The sequence below is a fragment of the Coptis chinensis genome, chromosome 3, assembly GCF_015680905.1.
Source record: "Coptis chinensis isolate HL-2020 chromosome 3, ASM1568090v1, whole genome shotgun sequence".
NCBI lineage: Eukaryota > Viridiplantae > Streptophyta > Magnoliopsida > Ranunculales > Ranunculaceae > Coptis > Coptis chinensis.
In genome coordinates, this window is record NC_141458.1 from 116,565,018 (window position 1) to 116,582,622 (window position 17,605).

The window sequence follows — 17,605 nt, forward strand, 5'->3', positions numbered from 1 at the left end:
ATAATGGAATTGTTGTAATTTTTAGTTTCATTTCAATTTTGTGTTGTAGGATAGATTTTAATGTTCTTGGAGTTATATCCTTCAAAATTTAACTCTCATGAGTCGTATTGGTCCGCCTTCTTCAATTATCGATGTCAAAAATGAGATTTCGGTAATTTCCCTTGCATACATGTTATTGCTGTATTGGTAGTAAGGGTGATTCCTTTTATGGCTACATTGATGAAGGATATACGGTGATCGCGTTTGAGGGCAATGCTACTCACATTCTATCAAGCCGGTTCAATGGTTTTATGCCAAGACGATGCCCGATTCTCCTGCGGTTTATCCGTGTAGTCCGAAGATTGGTCCCGGTAGACCCAAGAAGAAAAGAATTAAAGCACCGGTGTGATTCGTTAGTCTATGATCGGTTTTGATGTTCTCGGCAAACCATATGTTTTAGTTGTCTTAATTGAGATTTTTAAGTTTGGTCTTTTGACATTTATTAATGAAAATTGATATTCATTGTATACTTTTATGGAATGTTGATACTCATTTGAGATTATTAAGCTAGTCGGTTTGTTTTATTTTTCATTTGTTATAATGAAATTTATAGCTGTAAAATTATTCATGTTGCGGCGTGATTGACAATGCAACATTCATGTTGCGATCAATTGCGATCGTAATTAATAGTGCAACATTCATGTTGCGGTTATAATTGATAGTCTGCAACATCCATGTTCGCGATCGTAATTGAAAGTATAACATTCTTGTTGCGGTTGTAATTGATAGTGCACCATTCATGTTGCGATGCACATTCATTGTCGTGATTGAGAGTGAAACATTCATGTTGCGGTTGTAATTGAGAGTGCAACATTCATGTTGCGATCTATTGTAGTCAGTGGTGAGAGTCTGACATTCATGTTGCGGTTTGTAATTGAGAGTGAAACATTCATATTGCATGCGATTAAATAATCGTCGCGACTTCTCGAACCCATCTCTTTTAAAGGAGACTTCTCCATTTCTACGATGCCATGCTATGTCTTTGCAACTACATAGTTTGATGCTTCCTTTTAAACTTGGTGTTTTTGTCTTTGGAATCATGTACTCATAATGTAGACAAAGCTAGCCCCATTTATTAGAAACTTGGAATTTAGGAAGCAACTGGCTGATGAGGCATTCAACGTCTACTGATACAAATTGCAGGGATTGTAGATCATCCTATATAGGGTCTGAACTTTACTACACATTCACTATGATGCCCACCAACACAACAAAACATTGCAACCCCTATTGGACAAGGATACCATTCATAACAACAATCACAATTCACAAGAATAAACCTAAGCACAAAATGGGATTTATGAAGTACCAAATTTTCAAGAAATGACGAAACAGAAGCCTCAGTACCACAACCTTTCATCAATTTAGGCATAAAAAAGTAACCAAACTTTACAATTATGCTAACATTTTCTTAAAAACGCCATCATTCCAATTCAAGATCCATAACCATCATCAATTATAACTGGTTACAGAAATTTACGCCAATAACACCAGATTGGCATTGTAATCAAACCATCTCAGATCTGAACTAGGTAAAACGAATGAAGAAATCAACCAAAATAGAGAACACCAGAAACCCTAATTTCATTCACAAAATATCTAACTCTGATTCATAGGTTCTAAATCAACTATATATTACATCGACACCACTAACATTGAAACATTCTAATACTAAATACTAAAGACATATACATTGAAACATTCTAATACTAAATACTAAAGACATAAACATTGAAACATTGAAACAAACCCTAAACAAACATTTTCAAGAACTAGTAAATTTGGTAACCGCCTTGGTGCCTTCAGAAACGGCATGCTTAGCCAATTCAATAAGAAGAACAAGACGAGCGATGAGTCCGAATCTCCCGAGAAGTGATGGTGGGCTTCTTGTTGTACCTTGCAAGCCTTGAAGATTCCTGAGCCAGCTTCTCAAAGATATCATTAATGAAATTGATGAGGTATCAAACTGATAGCACTAATAAGGAATTTTGTATGCCTTCAAAACTGACCAAACATCAATATTTGCTTTTATTGTGGTATTAACATTCACCCTATTTTCAATAAAGACACTAAAAAGATTTGCAAATGGTGTATCTATCATTTTTTCCTTATGCACTTCCGTTATATCAGCTCTAATCAAATCCATAATATCAATCATTGACTTTAAACTGGACCTATAATTCAACAACTCGCTTTTCACCAAATTTTCTTTACCTTTCTCTTCTATCTTTTCTTTGCCTTTAGTTTTTGGGTTTTTGCTCGTTGAGGTAGTTGCATCTTTAGTTTGTTTCGGAAGGCTCAGTTTAGATTTAGCGGCCTTCCCTTGTTCATGTAACTGAAAAGAAAAATAATGAATTAGTAGCTTGTTGCAACCAATTCGACCGCAGCATGAATGTTTGATTAGTGCTTTTTACTACAACATGGATGTTTTGATGGAAAACATGCCTCAAAAACTCAAACAAACATCACCAATTTAAACCTCAAACAACACTCATGTTGCATTCGACCCAAAAATACTCATGTTAAAGTGGGATTTGACACTTTGCAACATCCATGTTGCATTGGATTTGATAGTGCAACATCCATATTGCGATGGTAAGTGACCGATTGCAAATGAAAATCTAAGTATATTCGATGCAACACTCATGTTGCATATTGAATACATTCAACACACTTTAACCAATTTTTCATAAAATGAAAATCCTAATATATCAAAATTGTGAAACTATCAATGAAATTTGGTATCTAACCTTTTGCCATCTTGTTCTATTTTTTTTGTAGTAGATCTTGTGTTTGCTTGCACATTATCGTTTGAATCTTTTCTTTTTTTTTCATTAGGGTTCTTCATTTTAAATTTGGGTTTAATTTGAGGAAACTAGGGTTTAATTTGGGGAACTTGGGTTTCAAAATTTGGGTTTAATTTGGGGAAGTAGGATTAGAGTTTCAAAATTTAGGTTTAATTTGGGGAATTAGGGTTTTGAAATTTGCATATGTTGTTGACTGCAACATGAATGTTGCATATTTGTCTAGTTTGATTTCTCTTTAAGGGACAATTGTGTAATATTGCCAACAAATGGACTGGATGGGCTTTTGATATAATTAGAAAAAGCTGTGTCTTTTTTCCGTAATTAAATTGAAACACTGGGCTTCAAGCCCATTCTCTGTATTTTATTTTTACATTTATAAGTTTCGGATTAAATTATTATTTTTTTTTTTTTTATATGATGTTCTAATTATTCTAAATATTGTCACAAATAATAAAAAAAAAAATCAAAAAATTCAAATTTGCAAAATGTAGTTAACAATTTACAAATTTTAGCTAATTGTAGACCGTTCATTTTCACCATTTTTTATACTATATTTGGCAAGTTTAGAAATTTTTTATTTTTTTTATTATTTGTGACAATGTTTAGAATAGTTATGAGATCATATCTATAAAAATATTAGTCTAATCCGAAACTTATAAATGCTCTAACGATTTTGAGTTTGTTTACGTGCTATCTTCCCTAAAACCCCTCCCCACAATTAATATGCATAGTTGAATATAGAATGGAATAATTCATCGTAGAGAGTAGAGACCCAATCATAAAATCATATCGACATTGTGCATAAACGAAGCCTCAAAATACACCAAACACATGCAAAACACCCTCTTTAACACTTAAAAAAACTAAATCCACTTAGTACCATTATTGCCGAGATAAAATCCTACTGCCACTTATATGTCTAGATTTTTGCTTCGTCTATTATGCAAAAAATTTCAATCTATTCATTCACAAATTGTTGGTCTAGGAGGTCTTTTTCAAACCATGTGGTATGCTTGCAAGTTTACAGACGTAACGCTTTCTGTTAATAGATAGCCATTTCAGTGTTCCTTTGCTCGGAAACAAAGAGCCAGACATGATCCTTTTCTTGTCAGCGGACATGTCTCTCAAAAGTCAAAACAATTTAGCTTATTGGGCTAGCAAACAGGTGAAAAGGGTTCCTGGCCCAATTACTAAAGGTAGGTAACCAATTTGGTAGGGTCCAAATCCGATCCATCCACGCCCATTTTGTGGCAAACTTGAAACATTTCTCCCTTACCTGATTTGATCATGTAACCCAGCAACATCGCCCGTCGTGATGTTCAATGAAACATTCATCTTGCATGAGAGGTTGTGAGTCCCGAATCACCGAAAGATTGTGCATAACTCACAACTCACAACCAAAACACTCCCCAACAAGTAATTGGGTCTTCAAAAACATGGATTTGCGCTGAAAACTCCATCCTGAATTTTAATTACGGATTTAAAGAAAAAAAAACACAAACTGACCCGTGACATCAACAATGTAAATTTATATGGTATTTGTTACTGCCAGACCCCAATTTGTGTTGGGCGGACTCCCACAAAAAAAACGATTATTACAAGTGTGTCATTGATTTCAAAAAATCCAAAAAAAAAACAATTATTACAAGTATGCCATTGATTTCCAAAAAATTGAATTTGAAACCCCAAACTTAAAGCGACCCGTTGGCCAGTCGTTTTGAATTTAGAAATCCCCAACGATTTTTACACCGTTTAATGACTTAGTCCAAACAACCCGGTCGTTTGGACTAAGTTCCAAACGACTTGGCCTCACCGTTTAAGGACTTAGTCCAAACGAATTCGACCCACACCGGTCCAAGAGCCCGAAAACGTAACTTTGAATTTTTTTTTTTCAGTTCAAATCCCAAACGACGTGGCCACACAATGCGGGTTTGAGTCCAAAATGATGTGGCCATGTATGCTTTGGGATTTGACTTATAAAAAATGGTCACACTTGTTGGACTTAGAAAATCTCCAACGATATGGCCATCGTTTTGGGTTAAGTCTCCAACGATATGGTCACGCCGTTTGGACTTAGTTGAAATGATGTGGCGCCATGCGTTTGGGATTTAAACTTTGAAAAATTCAAAGTTACGTTTTTATGCTCTTGACCGATGATGTGGCGGGTCGTTGGAATAAGTCCCAAACGGTGTGGCCAAGTCGTTTGGGAACTTAGATCAAACGACTTCGGCGAATCGTTTAACTAAGTCCCAAACGCGCCAAGTCGTTAGGGATTTAGTTCAAACGACCTAACCGGTGGTTTAAGTTTGGGGTTCAATTCAATTTTTGACCAATGACATAATTGTAATAATTTTTTAGATTTTCAAACCAACGAATACTTCTTTAATAATAGTTTTTAATGAAATCCCCAACACAAATTGGGGTCCGGCAATAATAGAACCCATTTATATTTACACAATAATCAAGACAACTATGTAAATATAATTTTACAGACTTCTTCAATTGCAACAAAATATTGTGTAAATTTAAACTCCTACATATAAAAAAATCTAAACTTTATATTTTATATTGTTTAGATTTTTTTGTCATATATAAATACTGTGTGTGTAATTTTATATGCCTTACATAGGATGATGTCAGCCCAGTTTGTCTTTGAGCCAAAATTATTAATTAAGATTTGTCCTAAACTTAAAATTATTAATGAAGATTGCTGACGTTTTTAAATCCGTAATTAAATTTAGGCTGGACTTGGGTGAAATTATTATTAGGCTTTGTCCTTGGGCTGTAATTCCTAGTTCAAAAAATAAGTATGTGTAATTAATTGGGCCCAACACTCCAAATTCCAAAAGGCTGTTTGGGACTTTGGGTTAATAACATTGCTTCTGCCTTATAGTGTGCTGTGTGCAGCAATGAAATTCCTCATTTTCTATCCGCAGTGGTAGTGATCGTTGCTTGTGACTTTGAAAACGTTCAAATTCATCTTCATTTTTCGCAACGCCCAATTGTCAACCAAGTCACATGCTAGTACAAAAGTACAAATACAATAGTAGAATAGCCCGTGAACATGCACTACTTGATTTTAATCAAACAAAACTAACAAAAAAACAAGCAATAGCTGACAACCCCTCAGAACAAAATAATGGCGAAGCCCGTGAATCAAAGTCCATGCATGATGTATGTGCCTCTTATAGTTTAGTTTTGGCCAGTACGTGGAAGAAGTGAACAACCTTTCTTCAAAACATAACACCCTACCATCTATCATATATGTCCATTTTCAACTATTAACTATGCAGAGAGGGAATTCTACTCACCGTGATTCTCAACATTTACTTGTTTATAACCACACAATACAACAAGTTGACAGGACACATAATGAAAGCTAAGTTGGTATATATTAGAATCATTTGGTTTGATTTTTTGATCACCTAGTACGAAGCCTTGTTCATTTGTGTTTTCACAGCGCAATTCTTTGAAGTGATGATTGCTTTAATTTCAAATATAATAGGAATACAATAACAAAAGAAACATAAATAGTACGTGAGAGAGAGATAAATAATAATTGGCTTGGTAAATTAGATGAAGCTTATACATTCATTACACAGCTGCTTGAAGCTTAATCAAACAATACAACAAAATAAAGTAAAACAAATAACGTTGAAGGTCACCTATGCCTTCATTTCTTTGATCTTGAAGCTCTTCTGCTCAGAACAACTAAACAAAGAACACGATACAACACAAAGAAACCAATCAAGATGTATATGTTAGTCCACCTTTGCCTCTCATGAAGTCCTTTATTCACTAAAACATCATTACCAGTCACCATGCACTGTTTGCTATCTTCAAACCATACCAAACACCTTGACACAAGGCATGAATACTCATTAATGAGAAGAGCATCAAGGGCATATTTGTACATTGAGATGTAATGCATGAAGAGCCAATACTTTGGTAAACCTTTACATGAGATGAAATAGCCTGAGAAGAGAAAGAAAGCACCAAGAAATATAGTGACAAGCGACGTCCCGGCGACATAGTTTGGTGCAAGAGAGCTCAAGAAGAGGACAAAGGAGTTAGCCATTAGAACTACAATCCATATAACCAATACAAAGTAGGAGAAAGCTTGCCAAGTAGCACAAAGACCAACTAAGAAATAAACAGAAGCCGAGTAAAGTATTGCAATTACTAGCAAGTAAGGCAAGAAGACTAGTGTATTAGCAATGAGATGAGATGAGAGCCTATAAACTCCACTTGAAGTTTCTCTCAATATAATTGGTCTCTCATTAATGAAAATTGGTAGAGTTTCAGTTGTGGAAGAGAGAAAGAAAAGTGAGAGTGAATGCAAAGAGTCCAAACCTCTTTTCTATGCTTTGTTTATCAAATCCCACATTAATGTAGATGCTGCCCAACACAGTACCCACAACAAGTGCTTCTAATGTGTTTGTCAATAGAAGCTGTCTTGTTCTGTAAATAATTTTCCAAAACCTGCCATAAAGAGTGAAGATTTCATGAATTCTTGAACTCTTATATCTTATGATCTCTCTTGCATCTTCATTTGGGAGACATGTTGTGGTAGAGGGAGGAGGAACAAGTGATAGTGGTGCAAATGATTTATCCTCACAAAGTTGGTTTAGTATCTCCATGGCATATTCAAGCACATTGAGTTGTGGAGGGACTGTAAAGCCACTAGTTAGTAAGAAGGATTGAAGGGAAGAGAGTGTTCCATGGTGTACAATTGTTCCTTTTGATAGTAAGAGAATACTATCAATTGTGGAAAGAATCTTGAAGCTAGGCTGGTGGATGGAGAGGATTATAGTCCGATTGCGAGATGTTGCCACGGATTGAAGAGTCTGCATTACATTGAAGGCTGATGCACTATCAAGCCCTGATGTAGGCTCATCTAGTAGTAATATAGAAGGGTCGTGAAGGAGACTGAGACCAATTGAAATGCGTCTACGCTCACCGCCTGATAGACTGCTTGCAAGACGGGTGTTAGCTAGGTGAGACAAGTGAAGATCAGCAAGGAGAGAGTTCACAATCAATGGAATTTGGGATGTGTTGGGGATAAGAAGACGTGCAGCGAAGATGAACGTTTCGGAGACAGTGAGTAATGGGAGGGATGCATCATGTTGAGGCACATAAGCTGAGAGTTTTCTGAATGACGAAGGGTTGAGAGGTGAAGAGTTGAGGAGAAGGGTTCCATAAGTAGGTGAGATACGTGCAGCTAGTATGTCAAGGAGAGTTGATTTGCCTGCACCACTAGGACCAACAATGGCAAGAACTTGAGAGGGATGTGCAGTGAAGGAGATATCCCTTAAAATGTAAGTTGGTGGGGATGCAGTACAAGGTCGGAAGAGAAAGCTGGCTGCATTGGTTGTGGTAGTGAACTTGGTGTAAGATATTGAAGAAGTTGTTAACGTGTAGGTTTTGTGATGTGGTGGTGGTGTTGGAGAAGATACTGATGATGGAGACGATGAATGATCTTCCATGGAGGTTGTGGTGGTATTTCTGATAGATGGAAGAAGATTATATTGAGTGAAGAGAGAGTGATAATGAGGGATGTATTCTTGTTGAGTTTCATGACTTCGGATGTAACGTTTTGGAGGATAAGATTCGAAAGTATAAATTTTTTTTAAAAAGGACTTGTGTATATACCAGAACAGTTATAGATAATCAAATCCAGGTTGGCCCTTGGAAATTATTAAAAACTTTCTAGTGGAGTCTAACTGTATAATCTATTCTGTTCACTCTTATGTGGAAAAGGAAAAAAGAAATCTTATTAAACTATGAACTTATGAAGAATGAATACCTGCACGACTGCTGAGGTTGGGTTGCTGTTCAGCCCATTAAAGGTGAGTACACTCAGCATTGGATGACTGGGAATTGTATCCCGAAGATTGAAGATCAGACCGAAAAATAGAACCACGGAGTTGCAACTTGCAACTCTCCTTGCTAAGTATATTTACAATGTCAGAGCTCAAATTGTTTAATTGATACACAGAGCCTATTAGATTTCTCGCCCAGTTTGCATCTTTTTAACTTTTTCAGTCTCACTTGCAAATCATTGAGTTCAATCAAGTAAATAAATGTATCAAGTTAAAAAATTACAATGATATTTTATCCCATCTAACTCTGCCAATTATTGTACTTTTAACATATGTCAGCTTGATTAGTAATTTCTAATTTTTCAAATACACTAAGAATCCAAAAGAAAAACAGTGGTAAGAAGGCTAAAAGGAAAGTATTATGATAACTAGAGGCAGAGGGGGAATATTGTGTGTAGACTGTAAAGGGGTATTTAGCATCAAAGGGTATCTGACACTTTACAGTACAGGCATAACTATTTAGTCGACTCTAGGAGCAAAAAATGTCATCTTCAATTAGGACGATCGTTGTAGAACTTTATCATATTATTATTGCATACTGCAAATGCGCAGGGTGTCACTCTTGGCCATTCTTCCTCAGCAGGGTAAAGAATGTGAAATCAATTAACTGACACAAACAATATAAGGAATAATTTCCATTGCAATTAACACCAGAAAATAATAATAAAATTAAAGAGAAATATACTATCTGGTGCACAGGAGACATAATGCAATGACATGCAATCACAAATATGACCATCATGGTATTTTCAGACCGCCAACAACTACTGAGCATCCTTTGGGAAAAGCAAGTAATCTTGTATGGCTTGGTGAGTCCCTTCCTGTTGATACTTGGACAGTTAATTCTTCCAACAAAGGTCATCGTGTGGTACCTGCAAATAAAAAGGCTCGACTGCTTAAAGCAAATGTAGGAATCAGGTATTATCTACCCGGCTATAAATATAATTGGATCTTGGATCTTGATCTCCCACTACACCTCATTCATACCTCTTACTCGATTTTCCGAACTCCCTCCATTTCCTTTGCAGTTACATATTCAACTTTTCCCTTGTTTCATTTTTCAACTTTTCGGTTTGCTGTTAAATTTGATAGTTTGCCAGGGCATTTGCCATAATTCACGTGCACTTCATTCAGATGTAACTCTTGGATGAACACCTCACTTTCAGCACCTCTTTCACTTTATCAAGAGCTTCATATATCACACATCTGGGATAAATGTGGCTTGACATTTCTATTTGGTTTCTTATAGTACATCAGGGTCATAATTTTCAAGCAAATTGACCCACTTTACCTGACAATGATCTCCCCTCTCTGTTCATCTTCACACAAAATTTCACTCAATTCAGATTCTTATTTGTTTTGCACATGTACCAAAACAAATATAGGCATTAGCCTTCATGTCTCAATCTGATTATATGGAGGTGCTTATATATAAATATAGGAATTTGTTCAGAAATGATGATCTTTCGTCAAAAGATAAACCTTCACTATTTGTTTACTATTTATTTTATCCTAAGTTATACCCATACCGACCTTATTCAAATACCTATTCAAGGTTCTCAAACACAAAAGAACTTCGTCAAAAGATAACCTTCACTATTTGTTTACTATTTATTTTATCCTAAGTTATACCCATACCGACCTTATTCAAATACCTATTCAAGGTTCTCAAACACAAAAGAACTACAGAACAGAGTACAGACAACCAGCACGGTCATATGTAGCAGAAAACCTATATGCTGAGCCTCCTCGAAACATTGCTCATCGAGGTTTTAACCAATCATTTGACCAAACTCATTATTCCCTCTTCTATACAAATTTCTGCTTCAGGACTCTTAAGTACAATTTTAAAACTTCAAAACTGGTCAAATCACCCGGCAAACAAATAGACATAATTCTAGAATGCATGGGCCAGAAAACAAAAAGGCCGATTTTACATAAATAATAACATTTTTTTTACACAAATTATATATATATATATATAGCGAACTTCTTACCTGCTAAAATTTGGTTGTCAGCACTTGAGAGAATATCAGAACCACCAAATAAGAAACCTGGTGCAGAGATAAGTACTGTCAGCTTTCTTTTGAATGAGCTTCTTGCCTCTTTTGCGGCTTGTGATGGATCCTTGGGAATATTAGATCGTGAAGTTGCCTCTCAGCACTGTACTCAGAGTTGGCCTGTACAAGCATATGGGAAAAAATGAAAACAGATGTGAAGGAGTTCACATTTAAACTCCTGTTTAGTTTAGATGTTTTTGTTCCTAAGAACGGAAGTTCTAAATCACCAAAAGCACAATTCATAAAAATCAAAGACAAAAGTACCAAATCAGAGTTACAAGAACCACTGTGGATATATAACCAAGGAAATCATTCATTCAAGTTTATAAAACACTCAACAGTTGGTATTTTAACCAAAAATGGGTCATTGGCATTGAAGATATTCCTTGAAGTACTACGGAATCATACATCAGTGTTCCAACTCACAAATCATATAGCGGCTATTGAGCTCAATTAGAGGACATACTACTGTCAATGGTTAAATGAACTGCACATGGCTATATTAGGTATTGTGATGCGGAATTAAAAGAAATTTAGAAGAAAAGATGCAGAGATCTTCAAAAGGAGGATAGATTTAAGGAGGAAGAAGATTGAATAGAAGAATTGTAGAAGTTGAGGGAGAAAAATATAATAGATTTTGGAGATTTGATAATTTGATAATTGATAATTGAATGAATGAACTAAACTATAATGGTCTCTTTATATAGACAAGCCATACTTGATTAACAATGAAACTAGACTTCTAAATCTAACCTAAACTTTTAAAGCTAATTAAACTCTAAATAGAAAATACTAAATACTCCAAATTCCTAATAAATAATAATTCTAATTTGAAAATAATAATCTTAGCACAAGCATAAGGAATTATGGTAAGAAAGAGGAGCTAGTAATCCTACATCATTTTTCCCTTCTTTTGAAAAAACTTCACTTCGAGTTGATGATAAGAAAAAAAAATAACCTTGTTTTGTCAAAACAACATTTTCTAATCTTTCAACGCTTCTTTCAACTTCTTGAGTGAAATTTTCATAGTCTTTTATTTGAAGTAAATACATATCCAAAAGAAGCTTCAAACGAACTTTCAACGGCACTTCTTATGATATTTCTTGCGTTTTTTCGAATAACATGTAACCATTGGGGAAGGGAACAATGCAAACGGATCTTCAAAGATAAAAGTTGGTGGGTACTCCCCTTCAATAAAAAAAACTCTATCTTTTGAAAAATCTCACTTTTTTGTTCAAGCTGTAAACTTCGAAAGTTGGGATCTTTATACATAATATGTGGAGCATTTTTGGTAACCTGTAATGGAAAATTAACATACGAAACAACATCTTTTTCTCTCACAATTTCAATTTCTTGAGGATTATAGGTAGGTATTGGTGGAAGTTGGGTTGGACGTGTAATTGGGGTTTCCAAGTTGAAAATTTTGGGAGGTGGTGTAGATGATAAAAAGCTTAATATTGGGCTTGGGAGGAAATCTTTTGCTGTAGATTTAGGATCGACGATCTCATGGCTTGCGGAGATGTTATGGCTTGTATAAGTTGTGGTGGAAGTTACAAAAGTGGCTTTAGTATTTGTGAAAGTGGTGGTGTTAGGGTTTGTGATGGTGCTAGGGTTGAGTTTTGCAAAAGCGCTAGAGTTAGGGAATACTTCTTTGAACATAATCATGAGTCTCGTCTCCAAAACTTCAAGTTTTGCATCAAAAGCTTCAAACTTTGAATCAAGGTTTAATTCGAACTTGTTGAATTCTTCCTTTGTAACAAATTTAGCCATTGAGAGGAAAAAAAAATGGGGGGTTTGCGGAAGTGGTGGTGGTGGATCGCTTTCTATATGAGAATCTAAAAAATGAGGCTCTTGATACCAATTGATGCGGAATTAAAAAGAGATTTAGAAGAAAAAATGAACAGATCTTCAAAAGGGGGAATAGATTTAAGGAGGAAGAAGATTGAATAAAAGAATTGTAAAAATTGAGGGAGAAAAGTATAATAGGTTTTGGAGATTTGATAACTTGATAATTAATAATTAAATGAATGAACTAAACTACAATGACATCTTTATATAGATAAGCCATACTTGATTAACAAGGAAACTAGACTTCTAAATCTAACCTAGACTTCTAAATCTAATTAAACTCTAAATAGAAAATACTAAATATTCCAAATTCCTAATAAATAATAATTCTAATTTGAAAATAATAATCTTAGCACAAGTATAAGGAATTATGGTAAGAAAGAGGAGCTAGTAATCCTACATCATATTGTGCCAAAAGCTATCCTAAAGTACATTTTGGAGCTCTCTCTGCACAAGCCCTACATGCACAACTAGATTTTAAGAAGCAAATTTCATTTTGGGTTGTCCAACTATTTCTTAAATTTGTATTGTATATATATATAATAACAACGTTGATGTAAATTCTATAATGTCAAAGGCCGCCCAAAGTGACTCAGCAGACAAGGCAGTAATTTTTAGCGATAATAGATGTAGGTCGTTCATAAGGAGGAAAGTTAACCACTCAGGTCTTGCCTTGCTCCTGACAACATAGGATCAAAGACGAAAGAGCTTGCAAAAAAAAAAATAAATAAATAAATGCAAACCACATAACATACCTTTGCAATGAATGCAAACCGCAAATTTTGAACTTGTTTTCCAGAGCAAACTCTCAAGTCAAAACCAAGGGTGTCTACCCCAATTAGTATAGCCTCCTGCAGCAAAATGATATTATCAACAAACATTCGACATCATAGAGGTTAACCCTCAAATACCTAAATGGGATTACTAAATCCCAAAAGACCAAAAATCCTTCGCATGTCAAAGTTACTATGACAAAAGCTCAAGTACCATGGTACACAACAGAGGGCATATTCTTGAAAAAAATTTAAAATGTGAAGGCAAGCTGCTGAGTTTAATTTTATTACAAAGATAAAGTTCAACTTGATGCGTAAGATTACTCACTAAGTCAACTTTTTCCAAAAACAAACAATGCTAAGGCAGCACAAACATGTGGCAATGATCTACACAACAGTTCTATCAGTTGACCTTCAAATGCATTTCCAAGTAGTCTTCGATACAACAAAACAGTGCCCCCAGAGTTGGTTCATATTCACAATTATGTAACAGCGTACAAGACTCTTGTGCAAAAGGCTTTCAAACAAAGAACACCAACTGCACCACAACTGCTCATTTGAGCATAGCAAACTCACACGGAGCGCAAACAAACCAAAGAACAAGATCAAGAGACTGAGTGACAGACACTGTATACAAATTGCTCATTAGAACTAGTTCAACTCCGAGATCAAAAAATTGTAAGGTGAATTAATTTTCTGTTTCCCATGAATTCCACACATGATCATTTCTTGATGTACAGAAGTTTATTGACAAGTGCTGTAGTATCTTACTTCTACTTGAATACTCTTGACTCTCCAGCAAAGAGACTTGAGAGCTTGTATAGTTTTATCCCCTCCAGCTTTGAGGCGAGAAATAATTTTAGGAGCTGAATGTGCAATAGCATCTGGTTGAGCTTTTTGAAAGTCATTTAATTCAACAAAAGTCTGCAAATAAGTGGTATATGTAACGCATCAGATAAAGCCATAAAGGTAAACACAACGCATAAGATGATCACTATAAACAAAATTATAACAGCATAAGATGAACACAAAGTAAGAAAAAGTGTGGCACTAAGGAAAAAGATCTGGCTAATTGCTTTAGCAAATACATGGATGGGGTGCTCCAAATATTCAAATCTGACCAATCTAAGGTGCAATATTCTTAATCGATTGATCAAGACACTGCATGAAAAGATTATTATGCATGTATGTGCAATCTTCCTAATTGTTGGGATGAGCAAACGATGATGACAACATCAATTAATCAGTTCCTGTTTTACAAATGTTATTGTCAACAATCTAGATGAGCTCTCCTCATGACAATTTCAAGTGAAAACAGCGAAAGGCAAAAACAAGAAAAGTCTTTTTGAAGACAACTTTTCCATCTGATTCAATGAACAAATAGCATTAGAGCATCAGTGTGTCACTAAACATTTGTTTATGAGGGAATTAATTTTGCTTTCAAGTGGAACAAATTCATAATAAAAGTGTAAGATGAGGAATTCAAGTAAACCAATCAAAAAGGGAAAAAATAAAAATAAAAATAAATCATGTGCTTAAGTAAAGCAAGGACTGTTTGTAAACTATAGCTAGAGAACAGCATACAATCCTAAGTTTCCTACTTACGTTAAGACTTTGAAGATAAGATGCTCCAATTCCTAAAGGATTTAACAGTAAATATTACCTAGTGGAAAAAATAAAAAAGTAAAGTAAACATAAAATAAATAAAATAAAATAAAATAAAAAAGAAGCAGAAGAAGGAGAAACTATCAACATGCCTGATTTCCATGTGGAGAAATCAACTGAATTTTGACCATCTCTAGCTTGTAAAATGAAGAACCAGTTCTCAAGTTTTTATCTTTCTCCTCTTCTTCTGCCCAGATTGAACCATTTTGAGATGAGGATTTTAAGTCTGAATTATGATCATGACCATTTATGCCAGGGACATCTAGACTGTCCTCCACAAGCTTCTCAACTTTATTTGTCTCATCATTATGAGATTGACGATCCGACATATGTTTTCTTATAACAGAACTTTCTTCAATGAAGGCAGGTTGCAAAAGACCTTGGATACAAAGGCCTGATGGAGGTTGATACATGCAATCCATCATTGGATTATCTGATGCAGCCTGGAAAAGAGAACTAAGAGTTCAACCCAGTAACAGCAATATTCCAAGGTACTCATATTAAACTAGAAACAGATGCTATGACCCACTTAGATTAGGTTCAAATTGATCTTCATAAGAATACCCATAAACGCAACCAATTATGCGCTTAAATTCACAACTTTTTATAACCTATTACACTTAAACGTGAAAAATCGATTGTAAGGATGGCACCCACCTAAGATCTTTTATCTTGTACAGCAGCCCTAGAGTACGTTTTGTCATTTTGTGATGTCATAGTGTGATACCAATCATTTAATGCAAAACAAACATCGTTCTAGCAGCACTAGAAACTCACCATTATAGGATGAGCATACACCACCAAAACAGAAAATGTCAGCCCTACCATCCAACCAAGCCTCAAAGCCATAATTGGCATGATGTGTGCGAGTAATGAAGGTTACTCCATTACACAAAATTTAAGACAACAAGGATGAACTTAATGGTGCTTGTGAAAGACTATATCTATCCTCCAACCATTTACCTCGGACATCTTCTTAGCAAAGTACATAGGATGGGAAGAGCGCATTGTCCCCAATTTCGCCCAATCCCCAAGTGTCTCGTCAGAATCCATATCATCTTCCTCGTCATCAAGAACGTCAACCCAGTCCTACAAGCAAAGCTTTTGTCAAATACTTTCATCACAACCCAAACACAACCATAAAAGGATAAACTAATAAAGAATATACACATTCTCATAATCATCATTGGCATCATCGCCTTCATTGTCCTCATCGTCACTAGCTTCTTCCATAATATCTTCAAATCCAAAATCAATATCAGATGGTCCTAATTCCATCTCGTTGAGTATTTCAACCGTATCAAGACCCACTACAACTTGCTGCATTATAAAGTATCATAATCAGTGTATGAATACTGACAACATTTTAGACCTTAAGTAACAATAACGATAATAGAGAACAAAAAAAAATATTTTACCACGTAGTTGTTCTCAGTAGTTAAAGTTTGTAGAATGTCTTCATCGTCCTTTACTTCAAAATAAACATCTGAAGAGATACGGCACAATTTAGAATATAGCAAACAAAAAAGAACAATAAAAGGCAATAATTTTTTTTCCAACTTCCCAATCATGAATTTTGTTACAATGCCAAAGGCTATTTTATGTAACGCAATCTCAAACCTCAATGCACTACTGGTGTGTGTATTCCATTGAGGTCTAACAACACAATGCATTCAATATGAATTAAAAAAACAAAAGTCAGTTTCTTTTCTCACACAACATTGTTTCTAAATTCTAAATACTGCGAACGGGCAAAAATGAAAATACATATTATTATAAAGCCAGGCTTACTTCCATGTTCATCCGTTAAATAAGGTAAATCTGGCCAGAAAACAGTGTCAGGAAGTTGATCATCAATCAATCCCGAAAACATGAGTGTGGCTTTGCTGTTCACCTGTAAATTTCAATACTGTTAACAATACTATAAATGCAATGAACGAATGAATGAATGAATAAAGAAAAAGAAAGCACCTCAATTAATGTTCTGGTAATTTCAGCAGGTGTGGGTCGGGCATCTCCAGAATCCAATGACGTGGAAGAGGGTTCACCTATATCTTCAAACGGATGATAAGAAGATGGAGGATCCGAATCCGAAGAATGCTCCGCTGGGCCATCCCCAGCCCGTAAAGCCCAGTTTATTCTTTTTCTTCTTCTTGTTGGTAATAAGCATAATATAGAGGAATTGAGCCCTGGGGTGAAATGAACTGAAGGTGGAGCCACTTCATCGTGGTTGAACCAAGGACGGGGATAAAGACTAGTTGTTGTTGATGTGGTGGTGGTTTTGTTGCGGAATCTAACGGCTAGTGCTGATTCTAGGATCATCATGATGGGAGGATTTAGACAGTGGTGGGAGTGAACGTGTTGGGTGCTCCAAGTTGATGAGAGAGTGCGGAGTTAAATCTCTATCCACATCACATGCGTACTTCACTGATTGGTATACTGCTAATTTTTTAACAAGGCAAACGCGTTTGGAGTTTTTTTTTTTTTTTTTTTAGCTGTACACTCGTGCCAACACTGATCGTTGGTCGAGT

The 17,605-nt window shown here is 35.4% G+C and overlaps 2 protein-coding genes across 5 annotated transcripts; both read right to left on the minus strand.

Annotated features, from left to right (window-relative positions):
• Positions 1-6,395: 6,395 nt before the first annotated feature.
• Positions 6,396-8,506, minus strand: ABCG8 (ABC-2 type transporter family protein). The gene is given in 2 exon segments (XM_086596453.1): positions 6,396-7,164; positions 7,166-8,506. Coding segments are annotated over 2 exon segments (1,812 nt in total). The 5' UTR covers positions 8,333-8,506; the 3' UTR covers positions 6,396-6,519.
• An 844-nt stretch (positions 8,507-9,350) lies between these two features.
• Positions 9,351-17,605, minus strand: LOC147513408 (uncharacterized protein At3g49140-like). 4 transcript variants are annotated; one of them, XM_086596449.1, is made up of 11 exons: positions 17,046-17,590; positions 16,866-16,968; positions 16,493-16,560; positions 16,245-16,394; positions 16,038-16,163; positions 15,167-15,517; positions 14,181-14,333; positions 13,392-13,487; positions 10,726-10,908; positions 9,716-10,047; positions 9,351-9,600 (listed from the first exon to the last, which is right to left on the minus strand). In XM_086596449.1, the coding sequence occupies exons 1-9, from the start codon at positions 17,397-17,399 to the stop codon at positions 10,804-10,806; spliced, it is 1,506 nt and encodes a 501-aa protein (XP_086452575.1). In that variant the 5' UTR covers positions 17,400-17,590; the 3' UTR covers positions 9,351-9,600; positions 9,716-10,047; positions 10,726-10,803. The 4 variants fall into 4 exon arrangements, with proteins under 4 accessions (XP_086452575.1, XP_086452576.1, XP_086452577.1 ...); XM_086596450.1 differs by lacking the exon at positions 9,716-10,047 and having other exon boundaries at positions 17,046-17,605; XM_086596451.1 differs by lacking the exon at positions 9,716-10,047 and having other exon boundaries at positions 13,738-14,333.

Coding starts and splice junctions, on each gene's coding strand:
- LOC147513408 (XM_086596450.1), bottom strand. CDS start 17,399: ATGATGATCCTAGAATCAGCACTAGCCGTTAGATTCCGCAACAAAACC. Junction 16,164..16,244: donor CCAATGATGATTATGAGAAT/GTGTATATTCTT, acceptor CTTTGCTTGTAG/GACTGGGTTGACGTTCTTGA. Junction 14,334..15,166: donor TTTCTCCACATGGAAATCAG/GCATGTTGATAG, acceptor ACTTATTTGCAG/ACTTTTGTTGAATTAAATGA.